Source organism: Orcinus orca, chromosome 7 (assembly GCF_937001465.1).
Source record: "Orcinus orca chromosome 7, mOrcOrc1.1, whole genome shotgun sequence".
In the NCBI taxonomy this organism is placed as follows: Eukaryota; Metazoa; Chordata; class Mammalia; order Artiodactyla; family Delphinidae; genus Orcinus; species Orcinus orca.
The window spans coordinates 21,864,685-21,880,301 of record NC_064565.1 but is presented as its reverse complement, the minus strand read 5'-3'; the positions used below and the strand labels follow the sequence as shown (position 1 = coordinate 21,880,301).

The window sequence follows — 15,617 nt, the reverse complement described above, 5'->3', positions numbered from 1 at the left end:
CGAACTTCTTATTTGGTCTCATTATTTGATAAGCTCTTTGTTAAATCCAATTATCTGTAACAATTTTCATCCTTCTTGATTTGTCTTTCTTTCACAAGATTACTCTGCTGGATCTCTCTTTTTTTTTTTTTTTTTGCGGTACGTGGGCCTCTCACTGCTGTGGCCTCTCCCATTGCGGAGCACAGGCTCCGGATGTGCAGGCTCAGCGGCCATGGCTCACGGGCCCAGCCGCTCCGCGGCATGTGGGATCTTCCCGGACCGGGGCACGAACCCGTGTCCCCTGCAGCGGCAGGCGGACTCTCAACCATTGCGCCACCAGGGAAGCCCTGGACTATTCTTTTTATTTATTACTTGTTTATTTTTTTCCCCTGCTGTCACTGGTTCTTTATCCTTTGCCTACTACTCAAATGTCAGTATTTCCCAGGTACTGTCCTTGATTCTCTTTTATTTCTTTATTAGAGACTTTCTCTAGGTGGTCTCATCCACACCTTCATCAACAACCACAGCCTACATCTCTACTTCCAATTCCTTGACCCCATTTCCAAGTACCTACTGTCACCTACCTACTACCTGGCTCTTGAGTTTAATATACTCAAAACAAAATTTATTACATATACTCTACCCTTGCTTATTCCAAGATAAGACAAAACACAACTTTTGTGTCTTAATTAATAGATCCTTGCCATCCTGACTCTAGAGCTAGAAACCTAGTGATTATATCTTTGAGTTTTCCCTTGTAGTGACAGAAATCTTGAATCTGGCCTAGCGCTATTTACACCACAACTGGGGCTATTTGTCTTTCTTCCTTGGTTCTTTTAAGATTCATTTCAGCTTTCCCAATGCTGCTATAATAATCTTATTAAAAATCAAAGCTATTGTTGTTTATACCCTGCTTGAAAATTTCTACTGATGATCTGTTTCTTATAGAATAAAACCCAAATACAAGGCAAGTAATAGTTTTTGAGAACCTGGTCCCCTTCATGTAGAACTGATCTATCTGTCTACACCCCTTTCCCTAAAGGCACACGTGTTTTTCATCAATAACTGTTGTGTTTGTATATTATTGCAGTGTTTGTATATATTTGTTTCTATTCTCTATTTACCCCACCCCCTGAAAACAAAATTAACAAGGTTGCTCCTTTAAGACCCAGCTTAGATACGACCTCCTCAGTCATAGAGGAATAGGAGCCTTCCCATTTTCCCTCTGAAGCCAAGTTGATCATCTTGTCCTAGGTACTTTATTTCCTTAAAAACTTACAAGGTTATGTTTATATATATTTCTTTCACTGGACAGCTCCTTATGGCAGGATGTTCATGTCCTTAGCATTTGTGCCAATGGTTATAGTAGGTGCACAATAATAAATGAGGAATAAATGAATAAATAACACTTAGAACATTAAAATATGTCAGTTCCAGTAATGTTATAAAATGAATGATGTAGTACATTTTTTCCTTCCCTAAAGCAAAGTGGGGACTAAAAGTTATTTTTTAAGTATAATGACTTAGAAAGTATCTAGAAGGCTATGGTGAAATGTGGATATTAGGAATTAATAGATAAAAGGTTTAATGATTGAGTAGAGGACTGTAGGATATTTATTTCACTAATGCATTCAGCCTTAAGTACTGGGTGTGTATTTGTACTATGTGCATGGAACTGTATTTTTTTGTTTATTTTTCTTTTGTATATTTTTTTAAGTTTTATGCCTACGTTTTTACTTTGCTTAAGTAAATCTTCATATATTCAGAATACTAATCTTTAGTTACATGTGCTGTGAAACTATTTTATTGCAGAGATTCACAAACTTTCTCAGTGCCCTTAGTGTCTCAGTAAAATTTTTTACAGCATCACTTAGAAAGAAATTACTAACAGTTCTGTTTGTTAAGTAGCAACTTAGTAGCCACTTGAAAAAAATAAAACGTATTTTTAATTGTTAAATAATCACAGTTACCAGTAGGATGCATGTGCCTGTCGGGCACTTCACAGTTTCTTACACCTGGAATCAGATTGCACATCACCATCCTCATTTCTTATTGTACATGGGTTTTTTGGGGAGGTATTTAGTTTTCATCATAGCAACTGCTGGCAACCCAGCTTTTCAAAGAAGTGATATTACTTGAAGGGAATCTAGTATGATCTGATGTTGAAACTGAACTACTTTAAAATAGTAGGTATGCAGTGCCAAACTGATTCTGAGTATCACCAGATTTCCCTGGAAAATGTAAAATATTTGCAGTGTCTTTGAGAATTTGCTGTAGTACCCTGGGGCTCAGTTTTGGAACCATGGTTCCATAACAAATACATATGACTTGTCTTATAAAATTTTGCTTGCTTGATTTATGGTTATTCTTCCTCTATACTTACCAACTGTGTTTTATATATTAGGCACACAACAAATACTTGTGAAAGAGCTAATAAAGATTAAGCAAATTGTCATAACCTGTAATTTTCACAGGCTAAATTTTAATAGGTTACGTTTCCATTATTACAAAACTTTTAGCAATCTAGAAAGACCGGTACAATGACCTTCCATCTAGATTGAATAGTTTTTAACATTTTAATATATTTGCATTGTGTTTTTTAATTGAAACATCTGAAAATATGTTGTAGAAATAATTTCTTTTATCTCTAAATAGTTAAGTATGCATCTTCTAATGATGTGCGTGTCATTAGCACACCTAAGAAATGCTATCCTCATCTAATACTCACTAATGATCTGCTTTATTTTTGATTTTTTCTGATATTAGTAAAGATTTAATTCCTGTTTTATTTTTTGTTTTAATAGTGGCCAATCCGCCATGGTATAGTTGAAGATTGGGACTTGATGGAAAGGTTTATGGAGCAAGTGATCTTTAAATATTTAAGGGCGGAACCTGAAGACCATTATTTTCTTTTGGTAAGTACAAATTTTAAATTCTGTGAAGAAATTTTTTTTTTTTTTTTTGTGGTACGTGGGCGTCTCACTGCTGTGGCCTCTCCCGTTGCGGAGCACAGGCTCTGGACGTGCAGGCTCAACGGCCATGGCTCACGGGCCCAGCTGCTTCGCGGCACGTGGGATCCTCCCAGACCAGGGCACGAACCCGTGTACCCTGCATCGGCAGGCGGACTCTCAACCACTGCGCCACCAGGGAAGCCCTGTGAGGAAATTTTTGAAGAAATTTAATGAGAATGTTTTCATCGCATCTGTACTCATAGGACATACGTTCTTGTTTATTAAATTGTCATGTATCTAAAGACTTTGTTATAAAGCTGTATCATCTTTAGTATCTTTAACAGTAAGTTTCAGGGGAAAAAGTTGGAAACATGGCACTTTCTTTTTTAAAAAAATAACTGGTCTGATTATTATTTCATTTGTAATTCTTCGTAATGAACTACAATATAATTTAATTTTTAAACGTTTTTCTTTCTTTCTTTTTTTTTTTTAACCAAAGCAATGCATGTTCATAATGTTAAAAAATCAAGTGCTATAATATCAGATTTAAATTAAAATTTTCCTTCCTCACCTCTCCCTACCCTTGAACCCTTGATTCCCCCCAGGCAAACACTTTAAATTTTTAAAGAGTTTTTCTTGATAGTTATATCATGTATTTCTTGTATTTTTGTTTGTTCGTTTATTTATGTTAATTTGTTTTGCTGCGTTGGGTCTTTGTTGCGGTGCATGGGCTTCTCATTGTCCTGGCGTCTCTTGTTGCGGAGCATGGGCTCTAGGTGCGCGGGCTTCAGTAGTTGTGGCACGTGGGCTCAGTAGTTGTGGCTTGCGGTCTCTAGAGCTCAGGGTCAGTAGTTGTGGCGCACAGGCTTAGTTGCTCCGCGGCATGGGGGATCATCCCAGACCAGGGTTCGAAGCCATGTCCCCTGCATTGGCAGGTGGATTCTTAACCACTGTGCCAGCAGGGAAGCCCATATTTTTGTTTTTTTAAAATATTAGACAGTCTATTAACTTCCTGCTAGGTAAGATGAGTATTTCATTCTTTTCCTTTGATCCCCTCCTTAACACAAAATCCTTACCTTCTCCCTCTTTCTGTGACATAGTTTAATTTTGGGTTAAATTAATATTTTAATATTTTTAATATTTTATATTTTATTGTGATTGTGAATATTGTTTATGCTTGGACCATGAACATAAAATTGAGAAGAACCTTGCAGTGAATGCCCAATATACCCACAACCTAGACTCAGCTATTAATTTTATTATAATTGTTTTAGGACATCTGTCTATTGGGTTATCCTTCTATCACTCCATCTTATTTTTTTAATCACTTCAAAATGAGTTGCAGATGGAGTCATTTCACCCCTAAGTACTTTCCATACATTATCATCAACTAGAGTGTATTATTGTTTACATTTTTTCTTTTATATAAAACTTACATTCTATAAAATCACACATCTTAACCCTGCCATTTTATGGGTTTGACTGGGCATTGGCAGACTTTCTTTAAAGCTAGTTAGCAAATATTTTTGGCTTTGTGGACCATGTGGTCTCTTTTGCAGCTGCTTAATTAGCTCTGCTGTTGTAGTAGGAAGCAGCCATAGGCAATACTTAAATGAGTGGCTATGGCTGTGTTCCAATAAAATTCTGTTTACAGAGAGAAGTGGTGGAATAGATCTGGCCTTCAGGATGCATGATGTGGTTTGCCCATCCCCTGGGTTTGACAGATTTATACATCTGTGTAACCTAAACCCTTATCAAGATAACAGAGCTTTACTGTTAACCTGGAAAGTTATCTCATGCCCTTTTCTAGTTAATCCCTGCCCCCATGCCCTGGAGGCAACCCTTATTCAGATTTTTTCCAGTACATACATGTTTTGCTTATATTTGAGTTTCATGTAAATGGAATCGTACAAGTTGTGCTCTTTGGTAAGACTTCACTCATCATAATCTTAAGATTCATCCATGTTGTTGCACATACAAGTAATTTGTTGCTTTTTGTTGGGTTGTATTCCATTGTATGCCTCCCTGTCCATTTTCCTGTTGATAATCACCTGAGCTGTTCCAAGTTTTTGACTACTGTGAATATTTTTGGGGTACTGTGAACATTCTTAAACAAGTCTTTTTGTGGACATGTTTTTATTTTTCTTGTGTAAATACCTAGATATGGAATTGCTGTGTCACAGGATAGATGCATGATTGATTTTATAAGAAACTTTCAGAGCTTTTTCCAAGGGATTGTAGCTTTTTGCACACCCACCAACTATGTGTTAGTAATCTGGTTACGTATCCAGATCCAGCATTTGATGTGTCAGTCTTTTTAATTTTAGCCATTCTGGTTGGGTGGGTAAACTTTCTCATTTTGGTTTTAATTTGCATTTTTCTGATGACTGATGTTGAGTACTTTTTCATGTGCTTATTAGCTATTTGTATATTTTCCTTGTGAGGCCTTCTGGTTATATTTTATTTTGTATAGAATTTCTGCTTTTCTTGGAGTTTATAATTTAACTGCCTTGGTTTTTAGTTTGCTTAATTTTATATGTAACTCTTACTGAATTATCTTCAAACTCTTGAACATAGTCCAAAACCCTCCTAAGTAAGTTTAAACACATCAAGTAGTTTAGAAGTTAAAGGTTTTACATATGGAAAAAGTCTAATCCTCGTTAATTTTCTAAAAAAAATTTTATAGTGTCTTTTAAAGTTAAAAAAATGATTTTATTTGTAATGAATTTAAGTTTTATCTGTCTTTCCTTTTGCAATTTAGGTTCATTAAATTTAAGCAATCATTCCTTACCTCAAGGTCAAAAAGATAATTCTTCTGTATTTCTTAAGTTTAAACTTTTGCCCTTCAAGTTAAAATATTTGAGATAACAAAAAGGATTGGAGAGTCAAATCAGATTAATAAGAATGATGTCTTATGTAGTTTCAGGCTTTGGTAATATAAAATGATTTAGGTATTCCTGAGGCATAAGTGAAACATGAAGTCCAGGATTTTGAGGGCTGTTCCTTAGGTCCTTTCTTGCCTCATTGGGATGTGTTCTGGCCCAGACTTAACCCGCAGGTTTCTAAGTGACATGATGTATGCAGTCACATAACTTAAACTGAAGAAACATCTTAAACTGTGTAAACATTTCCGTTTTATACTCTAGCAGTTATATAAACATACAGATCTGTTTGAGTTCTCTACTGGTTTTTTTGGGTCTGTGTATCTTTTTTTTTGTACCTCTGAGTTTAATGACTTTTAAATACAATGTTTAAAATACATTATTTCTCACATAAAAATTATCTATGAATTTATCAAAATAATTTTATCTTGCATACTTAAAATCTTATTCAATTTAATAGACTGAACCTCCACTGAATACTCCAGAAAACAGGGAATATACTGCTGAAATAATGTTTGAGTCCTTCAATGTTCCAGGCTTGTACATTGCTGTACAGGTAGGTAAACAAGTTTATAAGTCAAAATAAGCTTGACTCTTAAATTTTAATCTGGTTTAATTCACTCTTAAAATATATGTATATTTTTCTTAACCTCAAAGCGTATCATAGTTCTCTCCTGAACTGATAATTTAGAAATTGTATTAGAGGAATGGAGCTATTTAGTTAGTAAAAGGGAAATGTTAAAGGAAGTAAGTTAATGGTTTTTAGATAAATCAAGACCTTTTATAGAACAGAAATAAGGGAACTGATAGTTATTGAGAATTTACTCTGTCAAGAATTTTCTGTACACATTTACCCTTGTAACATTCACTTTGTCCTTTTTTTGTAGTCTGTTTTGAATGACTTACCATTACATATATTTGACCACTGGCTCCTTTGTGCCCCTCTGTATCCTGTATATCACAAATCCCCATAATATTTTATTGCATTTAATTTGTATATGTATCTGTATGGAACAGCTTCTCTCCCATCCCTCAGGATCAGAGCTTACTTCTTACTTGTTTTTTAACGTGGTAGCAAATGTGATACCTGGCATATCACAAATGCTTAAAAAGTATATAAATTACTGTGTAGTTTTGTTAGCCCACAGTTATTATGGTGTGATCCTGTGTTAAAATAGGAGGATGGCCTAGTTACCTTTCTAGGTCCCTTTCAGCTATTATATTGCAAGTAGGTAAAATAAAGCCAGCTTAGTTCTGATTTTAATTAATTAGTTATTTATCTTGTTCGAGGCTTGGATTTGTATGAAATTTAGGTAATTTTTAAAAAAATGAACTAGCTTCATTAATTTCTTAATTTGCAAACTCTTTTAATAGAAAAAATTATACTTTATTGCCTATGCCAAGATTTTTTATAGAAATACATTATTTCATCAACTTTGCTTTCCTCATTAAATCATAGTATTTGGAAGTGTGCAGTGGCCTTTTCTGTTTAAATAGCTTGTTACATATTCCTAAATGCATGTTGCACTTAGAAAATTTGGAGCTAATCTTATGAGTGATACTTAGTATAGCCATCTATGTACTGAATAACTGATGATTGGTAGTTGCGTGCTTCTCTACCTTACTTGGTGGTATGTTACAGGCTAGGCCATATAAACATAGTTTTAAGCCCTGTACTGTATTATCTCATGTTAGTCTTCCATATGTTAGTACCGTACTATCTCATGTTAGTCTTCCACATTTTGGGGGGGTATAAGAGGAAAACGGCCCCCACTAAAATATCGAAAATTTGTAAACATGCCCCTAAAGACTACTGTAAGCCTGTAAGTTGTCTTAATAATATGTAGGTTGTGAACGATTTTATTGTATAATTTAATTTTGTGTATTCTCTTTCCAAAGATACTACATTTAAAATTGCATAAAGTACTCCAGTAAAAAAATTTTTTCTAATAACTCTTTGTTTTTATTTTTTTGCCTATCATATTTCTTTTTGTTCAAGGCTGTTCTTGCCTTAGCTGCATCGTGGACCTCCAGACAAGTAGGAGAACGGACGTTGACTGGTACGGTAATAGACAGTGGAGATGGTGTCACTCATGTCATCCCTGTGGTAAGGATAGTTTAAAATTACTGAAGAGGATATCAGATAACACCTGGAAAAGTTAAATTATATGAATTATTGCCACCTTTTAAAAACTTTATTGACCATTGTTCAGCTGTAGCTGTGTTTTGCTCAAATTATTATTAGAACTTTGTAAACAAATTCCAGATTTTTTTTTTTGCTCTAGGTTGTTAAAAATAATTAGAAAATTATTAGAAATAGTTTCTAATTCATAATAAGGAAATGATGAATTAGAGTATCTGGAATGGAAATAGGCCTTTCTTGTCTTAAATGTGGAACTCAGTTTTCCAGTTTGGATGTGTCTGTTTGTATGTTAGCCAGTTGATAGTTTTTCTTATCCTTAATTAACAGATTTTGTACTGGTCATAGGTTATCTACTAAATAGCAGTTAGTCGAAAGTACATGACCATTAATGACTTCTGGGGAATTACGTTTTTGAATTAAAAAGCTCAAGTTGTGATTGTGCTTCATGGTTTGGATTTAATCAAGCATGTTAAGAAAAATGCATCAGATTGGATTATTTGTGAGAGATAGCATTTTTCTGCCAAAGCCTTTCTGCTTCCAGTTTTTAATGACAAATTAGATTTTTTATTGTGTCTAATAGATCAAAATGACTACTTGAATTCATTCTGATTATTATTGGGTGCATATATGTAGAAAGGTTTATCTTTTAAAATAATTTTTATGTTATATTGAATAACATGTAAGGAATGAAATTATTTAGAACTTTATTTTTTCATTATTCTTATTCCTCTTTTTAATGTATCAGGCAACCTCTGTTGAAGATTACATCCTCCAAGTGACTACTTTTGGATTAGATGTCATAATTTATTCTTCTGATGTCTTAATAGTAATAATTGCCCTTCTTAAAAAAAATAAAAACTTCCTTGTGATATAATTCACACACCATACAATTCACTCATTTAGAGTGTACCATTCAGTGTTTCATTGTATATTCATAAAGTGCATCCATTACCAGAGTCAATTTTAAAACATTTTTATCACTCTAAAAAGAAACCCTGTATCTTTTAGCATTCACTGTCCCCCCGTAACTTTAGCCCCTGGCAACCACTAGTCTACTTTCTGTCTCTGTAGATTTGCCTGTTCTGTATATTTTATATAAATGGAGTCACTCTTTTTTTCTTCTTTTTAAAACATTTGTCACCAGGTTTTTGTTTTTGTTTGTTTGTTTGTTTTTATTTTTGTCTGTGTTGGGTCCTCGTTGCTGTGTTCAGGCTTTCTCTAGTTGCGGCGAGCGGGGGCTACTCTATGTTGCGGTGCATGGGCTTCCCGTTGACGTGTCTTGACGTGTCTTCTCTTGTTGTGGAGCACCGGCTCTAGGTGCGTGGGCTTCAGTAGTTGTGGCTCACGGGCTCTAGAGCACAGGCTCAGTAGTTGTGGCACCCTGGCTTAGTTGCTCCGCAGCATGTGGGATCTTCCCAGACCAGGGCTCAAACCCATGTCCCCTGCATTGGCAGGTGGATTCCTAACCACTGCACCACCAGGGAAGTCCTAGAGTCACTCTTTTGTGACTGTCCTCTTTCACATAGCCCAGTGTTTCAAGATTTATCCATGTTGTAGCATGTATAGTACTTCATTTCTTATTATTGCCAAATAATACTTCATTGTATGGATATTCTACATTTTATTTTATTGCCATTGGGGGATATTTTAATATCTTGGAAATTAGGATGTGTCCAACATTTTGATGGCTTTTTATAATTTAGTTGGCGTATTTTTCTTTCTTAGTGCTACATATTCTTTTCCCTTTTTTCCAAAATGGGACAATAATAGTGACCTATGTCATAAAACTGTTTTGAGGATTAAATAATGCATATATGTATGTTGTTTAGAGATACATAAAGATTCTTAAAATGTTCATTTAAAATTCTCATTTAAGCCTCAAGATCTATGCTGTAGATTATATTATCCTTTGAGGACTTCAGTTTACTCATTTATAAAATACAAATAACTGAGTTGCTTAAGATCACCAAATCATAGGTCATGGGGCTGGGATCTGAACTTGTTCTTCCTGACCAAAGTCTTTTCTTAACATCTACACAATTAAGCAGTAATATTATTATCTTGATAATTAATATTAGAATAGGTAATTTGCAAAAAGGAGTTACCAACTTGGAAAAGAAAGAGTTTTAGTAAGAATATTAAGAATTGGGTATTCCTGTGATTTTCCTGCCTTCTTTTGAATTAATGGACTGTTTTTTATAATTTCAGTTTATCTTTTTTTATTGACTTATTAGCTATGCTATATATTTCTTTGTTATTGTCATTTATTTTTTGGTGGTTTTTGCTCTAGGGCTCATATTAAACATCTCTAATTTATTACAGTCTAACTACAAATAATATTTTACCATTTCATAAACAAGAATGTTATGTTGTTAATGAAATTTAATTTTGCTACATTATTTTTGTACTTCTGGGTTGTATTAGTAAGTTTATGAATTCATTCTGCAGAATTAAATTATTTGGAATTATGATGGTACATGGACTGCCTCAGGCTTGTGAAGTTGGTACCTACTTCATTAGGAAAATGATAGCCAGCTTGTGGGTTAATGATAAAATTTCTTACAATGCAATCTAAATTTTTTGCTGAAATTATAGAAGATTTAAAACTAATATCCTATTTGAAGTCTGTTATCTAAAACCTTTAATACTTCTGAAACTCACTATTTCTTTGTTGTTGAGTCATTTCAGTCTTGGTTGTAAACTCTTATCAGTAGGAGAATAAATCTAAGCTTTGTTCATAAGTTTTGTTCATTCTTGTTCATAATATCTGTACAGTATTATAAATTCTGTGCTAAGTTAACTGTGAGGAATACAGTTGAGGAATAAAGACTAGAAGAATTCTCCTGGGATAAAGCAATACTTAAGGATACAAATACAGTAATCTGAGAAATTGGTCTTTAATGATTAATTTAGGTGATACTGATTTTTGAAAACGTTGAAAGTAAATTTGACACTTTCTTTTTCATCTAGGCTGAAGGGTATGTGATTGGCAGCTGTATTAAGCACATTCCAATCGCAGGACGAGATATAACATATTTTATTCAGCAATTGCTGAGAGACCGAGAAGTAGGAATTCCTCCAGAGCAATCCTTGGAAACTGCTAAGGCAGTAAAGGTAAAAAAAAAAAAAAGTTAAGAATATAATTTACTTAAAAATTAAAATCATGTTATAATATGAACATGAAAAATTCTTAAGTCAAGAACAGTAGTTTAAAAAAAACTTTCGTTAACCAGTTACAAACCACTACTCTTATTAATTACATGTATTTTTCTCTGTATTTCTTGTAGGAAATTTTGGGAGATTATCAACCCTTTGCTTGCTCTCACCACATTTCACATTTGAGAGGACTAACATACAAGAACATTTATACCAACTGACTTCAACATACATTTTTGTGATTATTCTCTTTAGTAAAAATAAATGTAGCATGCCTTAGAGGTACTGTGGGTTCTCTTCCAGACCACTGCAATAAAGCGAATATCGCAGTAAAGCGAGTCACACAAAGTTTTTAGTTTCCCAGTGCATTTAAAAGTTACATTTACACTATACTGTAGTCTATTAAGTGGCAATAGCATCATGTCTATAAAAAAATGTACATACCTTAATTAAAAAATACTTGTTGCTAAAAGATGCTAACCGTCATCTGATAATGCAGAGATACCAGAAAATTTCAGTCTGTAAAAAACACATTATTGGTGAAGCACAGTAAAACGGGGTATGCCTGTAATTAGTTCACTTCAGAGTCCTCACATCTCAATTTTCGCTGACTTCTTTATTTTTAATTCTAGCAGTTTTCTGTTACAACAAAATTTTTGATGTCATTGATTCATTTGGCTGTAGAATAGAGGCAATGGTTGGCTCAAGTGATATGGCCCATAGAAGAAAAATGTGAAGGCTGTGTAAGGTATTTTAATAATTTGTATGCTACACCAGGGCTCCATGCAAAATACCAAAATATTTAACATAGCTTTTTAAATTTATCATTTGTCAGCATACCTAAAAAATTTCATTGGGTCTCACATATGTTTTAAATATGTCAAAGCAAAACTTCCCAGGTAAAAATAACTCCATATATTTGACGGTCTTTGCATGATTATAGTGTTTTCCTTGCTTATCAAAGGATAGGAATGAAAATGAATTTACTACTTCCTAGGTAGTAAAGGAATTTGTAAATGGTTGCAAAAAGTCACCTCAGGTAGGTGGCATCAAAATTAAATATGTAAAAAATTAATATGAACACTACTGTTTCAACATCTTTGGGAAATCTCTGGAATTTAAAAATTAACAAAAACACCAAGGATTTGTTCTAGAGCATACTAGTGCTCAGTATTAATGTCTTTTAAGGATCATCATTTCCATGTAATTCCTACTTCCAAGATTTGGAGAAAGAAGACCTAATATGACATACTCAAATTATCTTCTGTTTTCCAGTATTCTTTCCCATTGTGTGTGTTGATTATCAGTAATAATATTTGTACCTATCTTGGATAGAATCATTGATATATACAAATATGTGAAATGTGTGTTTTCCTTCAAAAAAAAAAAGAAATAGACTGGCAATCAGGAGTCCACAAATTGCAGATAGAAAGTTATAACATGTTTGAACTGCATTTTTGATGAAAACTTTTAATGAGGATGTATATCCAAATATGCAGTGATTCATCCTTGCAGGTGATATAGTAAAAAAAGAATAGTTTATATTTTCAATTTTTTTTCTTTTGCTCACTTAGCCCATAATCTTTTGTTCCAGATAGGTATTAAAGATCTATATATGTAAAAAAAAAAAAAAAAAAAATTTTTTAACTGAAGTTTAGTTGCTGTATAATATTATATGTTATAGGTGTACAATACAGTGATTCACAATTTTTAAAGGTTGTATTTCATTTAAAATATTGACTGTATTCCCCATGTCATACAATATATCCTTGAAGCTTATTTTATACCTAATAACTTGTACCTCTTACTATATTAGTGTGGTTATATCAACTATTTATTCTCCAGTTCTTTGTGTATTTTTTTTCTTTTTTCTATAATATGAACTCCTTTAATTATTGAAACAGCATAAAATTTTGGATGACATTAATGAGTACTTTCATGAAATAGCACTGAAATATTAGAAATTGGCTCTTTAGTTTAAGTCTTATTCTCTTCATTTGTGAAACCTTCAGTTATGTATAGGAGATGAGCTGTTTATTTTTACTACACATACGATAACATCCTAACATAAAATTTTCTTCAGCTAAATTTGCTAATTTTATTTTCTGAAGATGTTTTTTCATTTGATTTTAGTTTACTGAAAATATGCCATTCTGTTTTGCTTTTCCTAAAGCAAGAGGAAAAAATTACTCATTTCTTTTTCTAGGAGCGCTATAGTTATGTCTGTCCAGATTTAGTAAAAGAATTTAACAAGTATGATACAGATGGATCAAAGTGGATTAAACAGTATACTGGAATCAATGCTATCTCAAAGAAAGAATTTTCCATTGATGTTGGATATGAGAGATTCTTGGGACCTGAAATATTTTTTCATCCAGAGGTAAGTTTTTTTTTTAGATGGAATTGTTTTGATATATTCAGCAGAAAATATCAGTCAACGATATCAGAGGAGTTAATCTCAGGAACTTTCTTTTGTATACTAAAATACTACAGTGAGTCATATTTTTCGAGAAAAAAATTACCTTTGTGTTAAAACTGGGTAAACAGTTACTATATTTCATACATTTAGAAAAATGAAACTTTTATCTAATATTTGTGACTTACTTGGGGTCATAGAGGGTGGGGAGCCCTTAAATTCATGGTCATTTAAATAAAATATTTTAGGAGATGTTCTAGAACTCTCTCCTCCTCCTCCCATATAAAATAACCATTATACAAAGAACCCTCAATTGACTATCATAACAAAATATTTAACTATTAGCAAAATAGTCTTCTCTCTTTATGAAGTGTTAGCAACATACAGGCTATATTAAATTAATGAAATATGAGCTTTTAATAATGAAAAATTCTTCTAGTAAGTTAGTATAAGAACTTTTTGTATTAGAATTAGTAACATTAAATGCCTATTCTGCTTATTCAGCAGTAAGAATAGTTTGTTTAATATTGTTTACTCAGTCAGCAAGTGGTAAGTGAATACAGTTTTCATGATCTCAGTTTAAGCATTGTGTATTTAAGATGAAAAATTATTTATCTTGCTCTAATCAAGCTGTAAGAATGAGAGATGAATATCTAAAAAATGGTATAGTTGCTTAATGAATGCATGTATCTGGTGAGGGCATGGGAAGAAAGCATCTAAGTCTGCTTGGGAGAATCAGGGAAACTTCTTAGAGGAGATAACAGTTGAACTGAGAAAGGATGAATGGGTATTTCTCAGGCAGGTATGTTAGGGGAGTACATTTCTGGCAGAGAACTATATATATATATATATATATATATGTATATATCTCTCTATATATCTATATCTATATACATATATATAAAAGCTGGGTAGAGGTCTGGGGTGTAAGAGAGCTAGATAATAAAGTACAAAGGAAGAGAGTGGTAGGAGATGGATCCAGATAGGTGTTAATGAGAAACTAAAATGCTATGCAAAGGAGTTTACTGGATTCTGTGCTTGTGCAGAAATGTTCAGCATGGAAATGACACAGATTTATATATGGTATGGGAAAGGTCACTCTGGTTGCACTGGGTTGGATAGATAGGAACAGAATGAATTGTGTTGGAAACAGGTGAGTTTATTGCAGTTTCCCAGATGAAAAAAAGTCAGTAGGTCAGTGAGAATGAGAAAGGAGGTGAGAGTAAGAATAGAATCGACATGATTTACCGATTGCTTGGATGTGAGGGGAGTAAGAATATGAAGAATCTGTGATGATTCCCAGGTTTGTAATTTGAGCAACTCAATGTTTTGCCATCACTGAAGTTAGGAAAACGGAAGGATAAGATAGATAAGGTAGAATGAGGTGAGTTTACTATGCATCTTCAAAAAAGTTTGAAAATGAACACTTGGGTTCTATGGGTTTTGAACTGGGGCATGTGTCCTGGAGTGAGGATAGATGTCAAGTCATCACCATAAATGGTGCAAAGAAGGAGACTGGCCAGGCAGAGAATGTGGAGTGGGAAGGATGGGGCCTTAGTGCACACTAACACTTCATAGACAGGCAGAGTAAGAGAAGCCTGCAGAGGATACTGAAACATACAGAAAGGAAGGAGACAAGCCAAGGGATTGTGGTGCTGACATTGAGAGAAGTGAATGTTTCGGGGAGGGAGGAGGTTAAATAGTGCCAGTTGGTACAGTGAGGTGATAGAGGAAATTTGAGAAATACCCATGGGTTTTTAGCATCCAGATTAGTGGTGATCCTAGAGGAGCAATTTCAATGGAATGGTGTGATAGAGGCAGTGTGTCGCATCAGTGAGAGGTAAAGGTCTGGGAATTGTCAGTTGTGGTCATCGTGAGAGGCGGCTATAAAGGAAAAGCTTAGTGGCTACAGGGAACTGGTAAGGAGTCAGTTGTAAGAAGGCTGAGGTTAGTTTTATTTTTAAGAGGGGTTACTCCAGGGACAGGTAAGGGGTTAAGTATGGGTGCAGGAAAATGTGGAGCTGGAAAGGGTTAGAAGAGCAGGCAGATAGCTGAAGAAGTTTATCATCATAGTTCATAGCTTTAATTAT

General features: G+C 33.9%; 1 protein-coding gene across 1 annotated transcript in view; it reads left to right on the top strand.

Annotated features, from left to right (window-relative positions):
* The window catches only part of ACTR3 (actin related protein 3), a 57,513-nt gene that overhangs the window by 27,154 nt on the left and 14,742 nt on the right, over positions 1-15,617 (top strand). Inside the window, exons 4-8 of the mRNA XM_004276490.4 lie at positions 2,784-2,894; positions 6,273-6,368; positions 7,812-7,919; positions 10,926-11,069; positions 13,318-13,491. Of these exons, the coding sequence (XP_004276538.1) occupies positions 2,784-2,894; positions 6,273-6,368; positions 7,812-7,919; positions 10,926-11,069; positions 13,318-13,491 (633 nt within the window). The remainder of the gene's footprint in view (positions 1-2,783; positions 2,895-6,272; positions 6,369-7,811; positions 7,920-10,925; positions 11,070-13,317; positions 13,492-15,617) is intronic.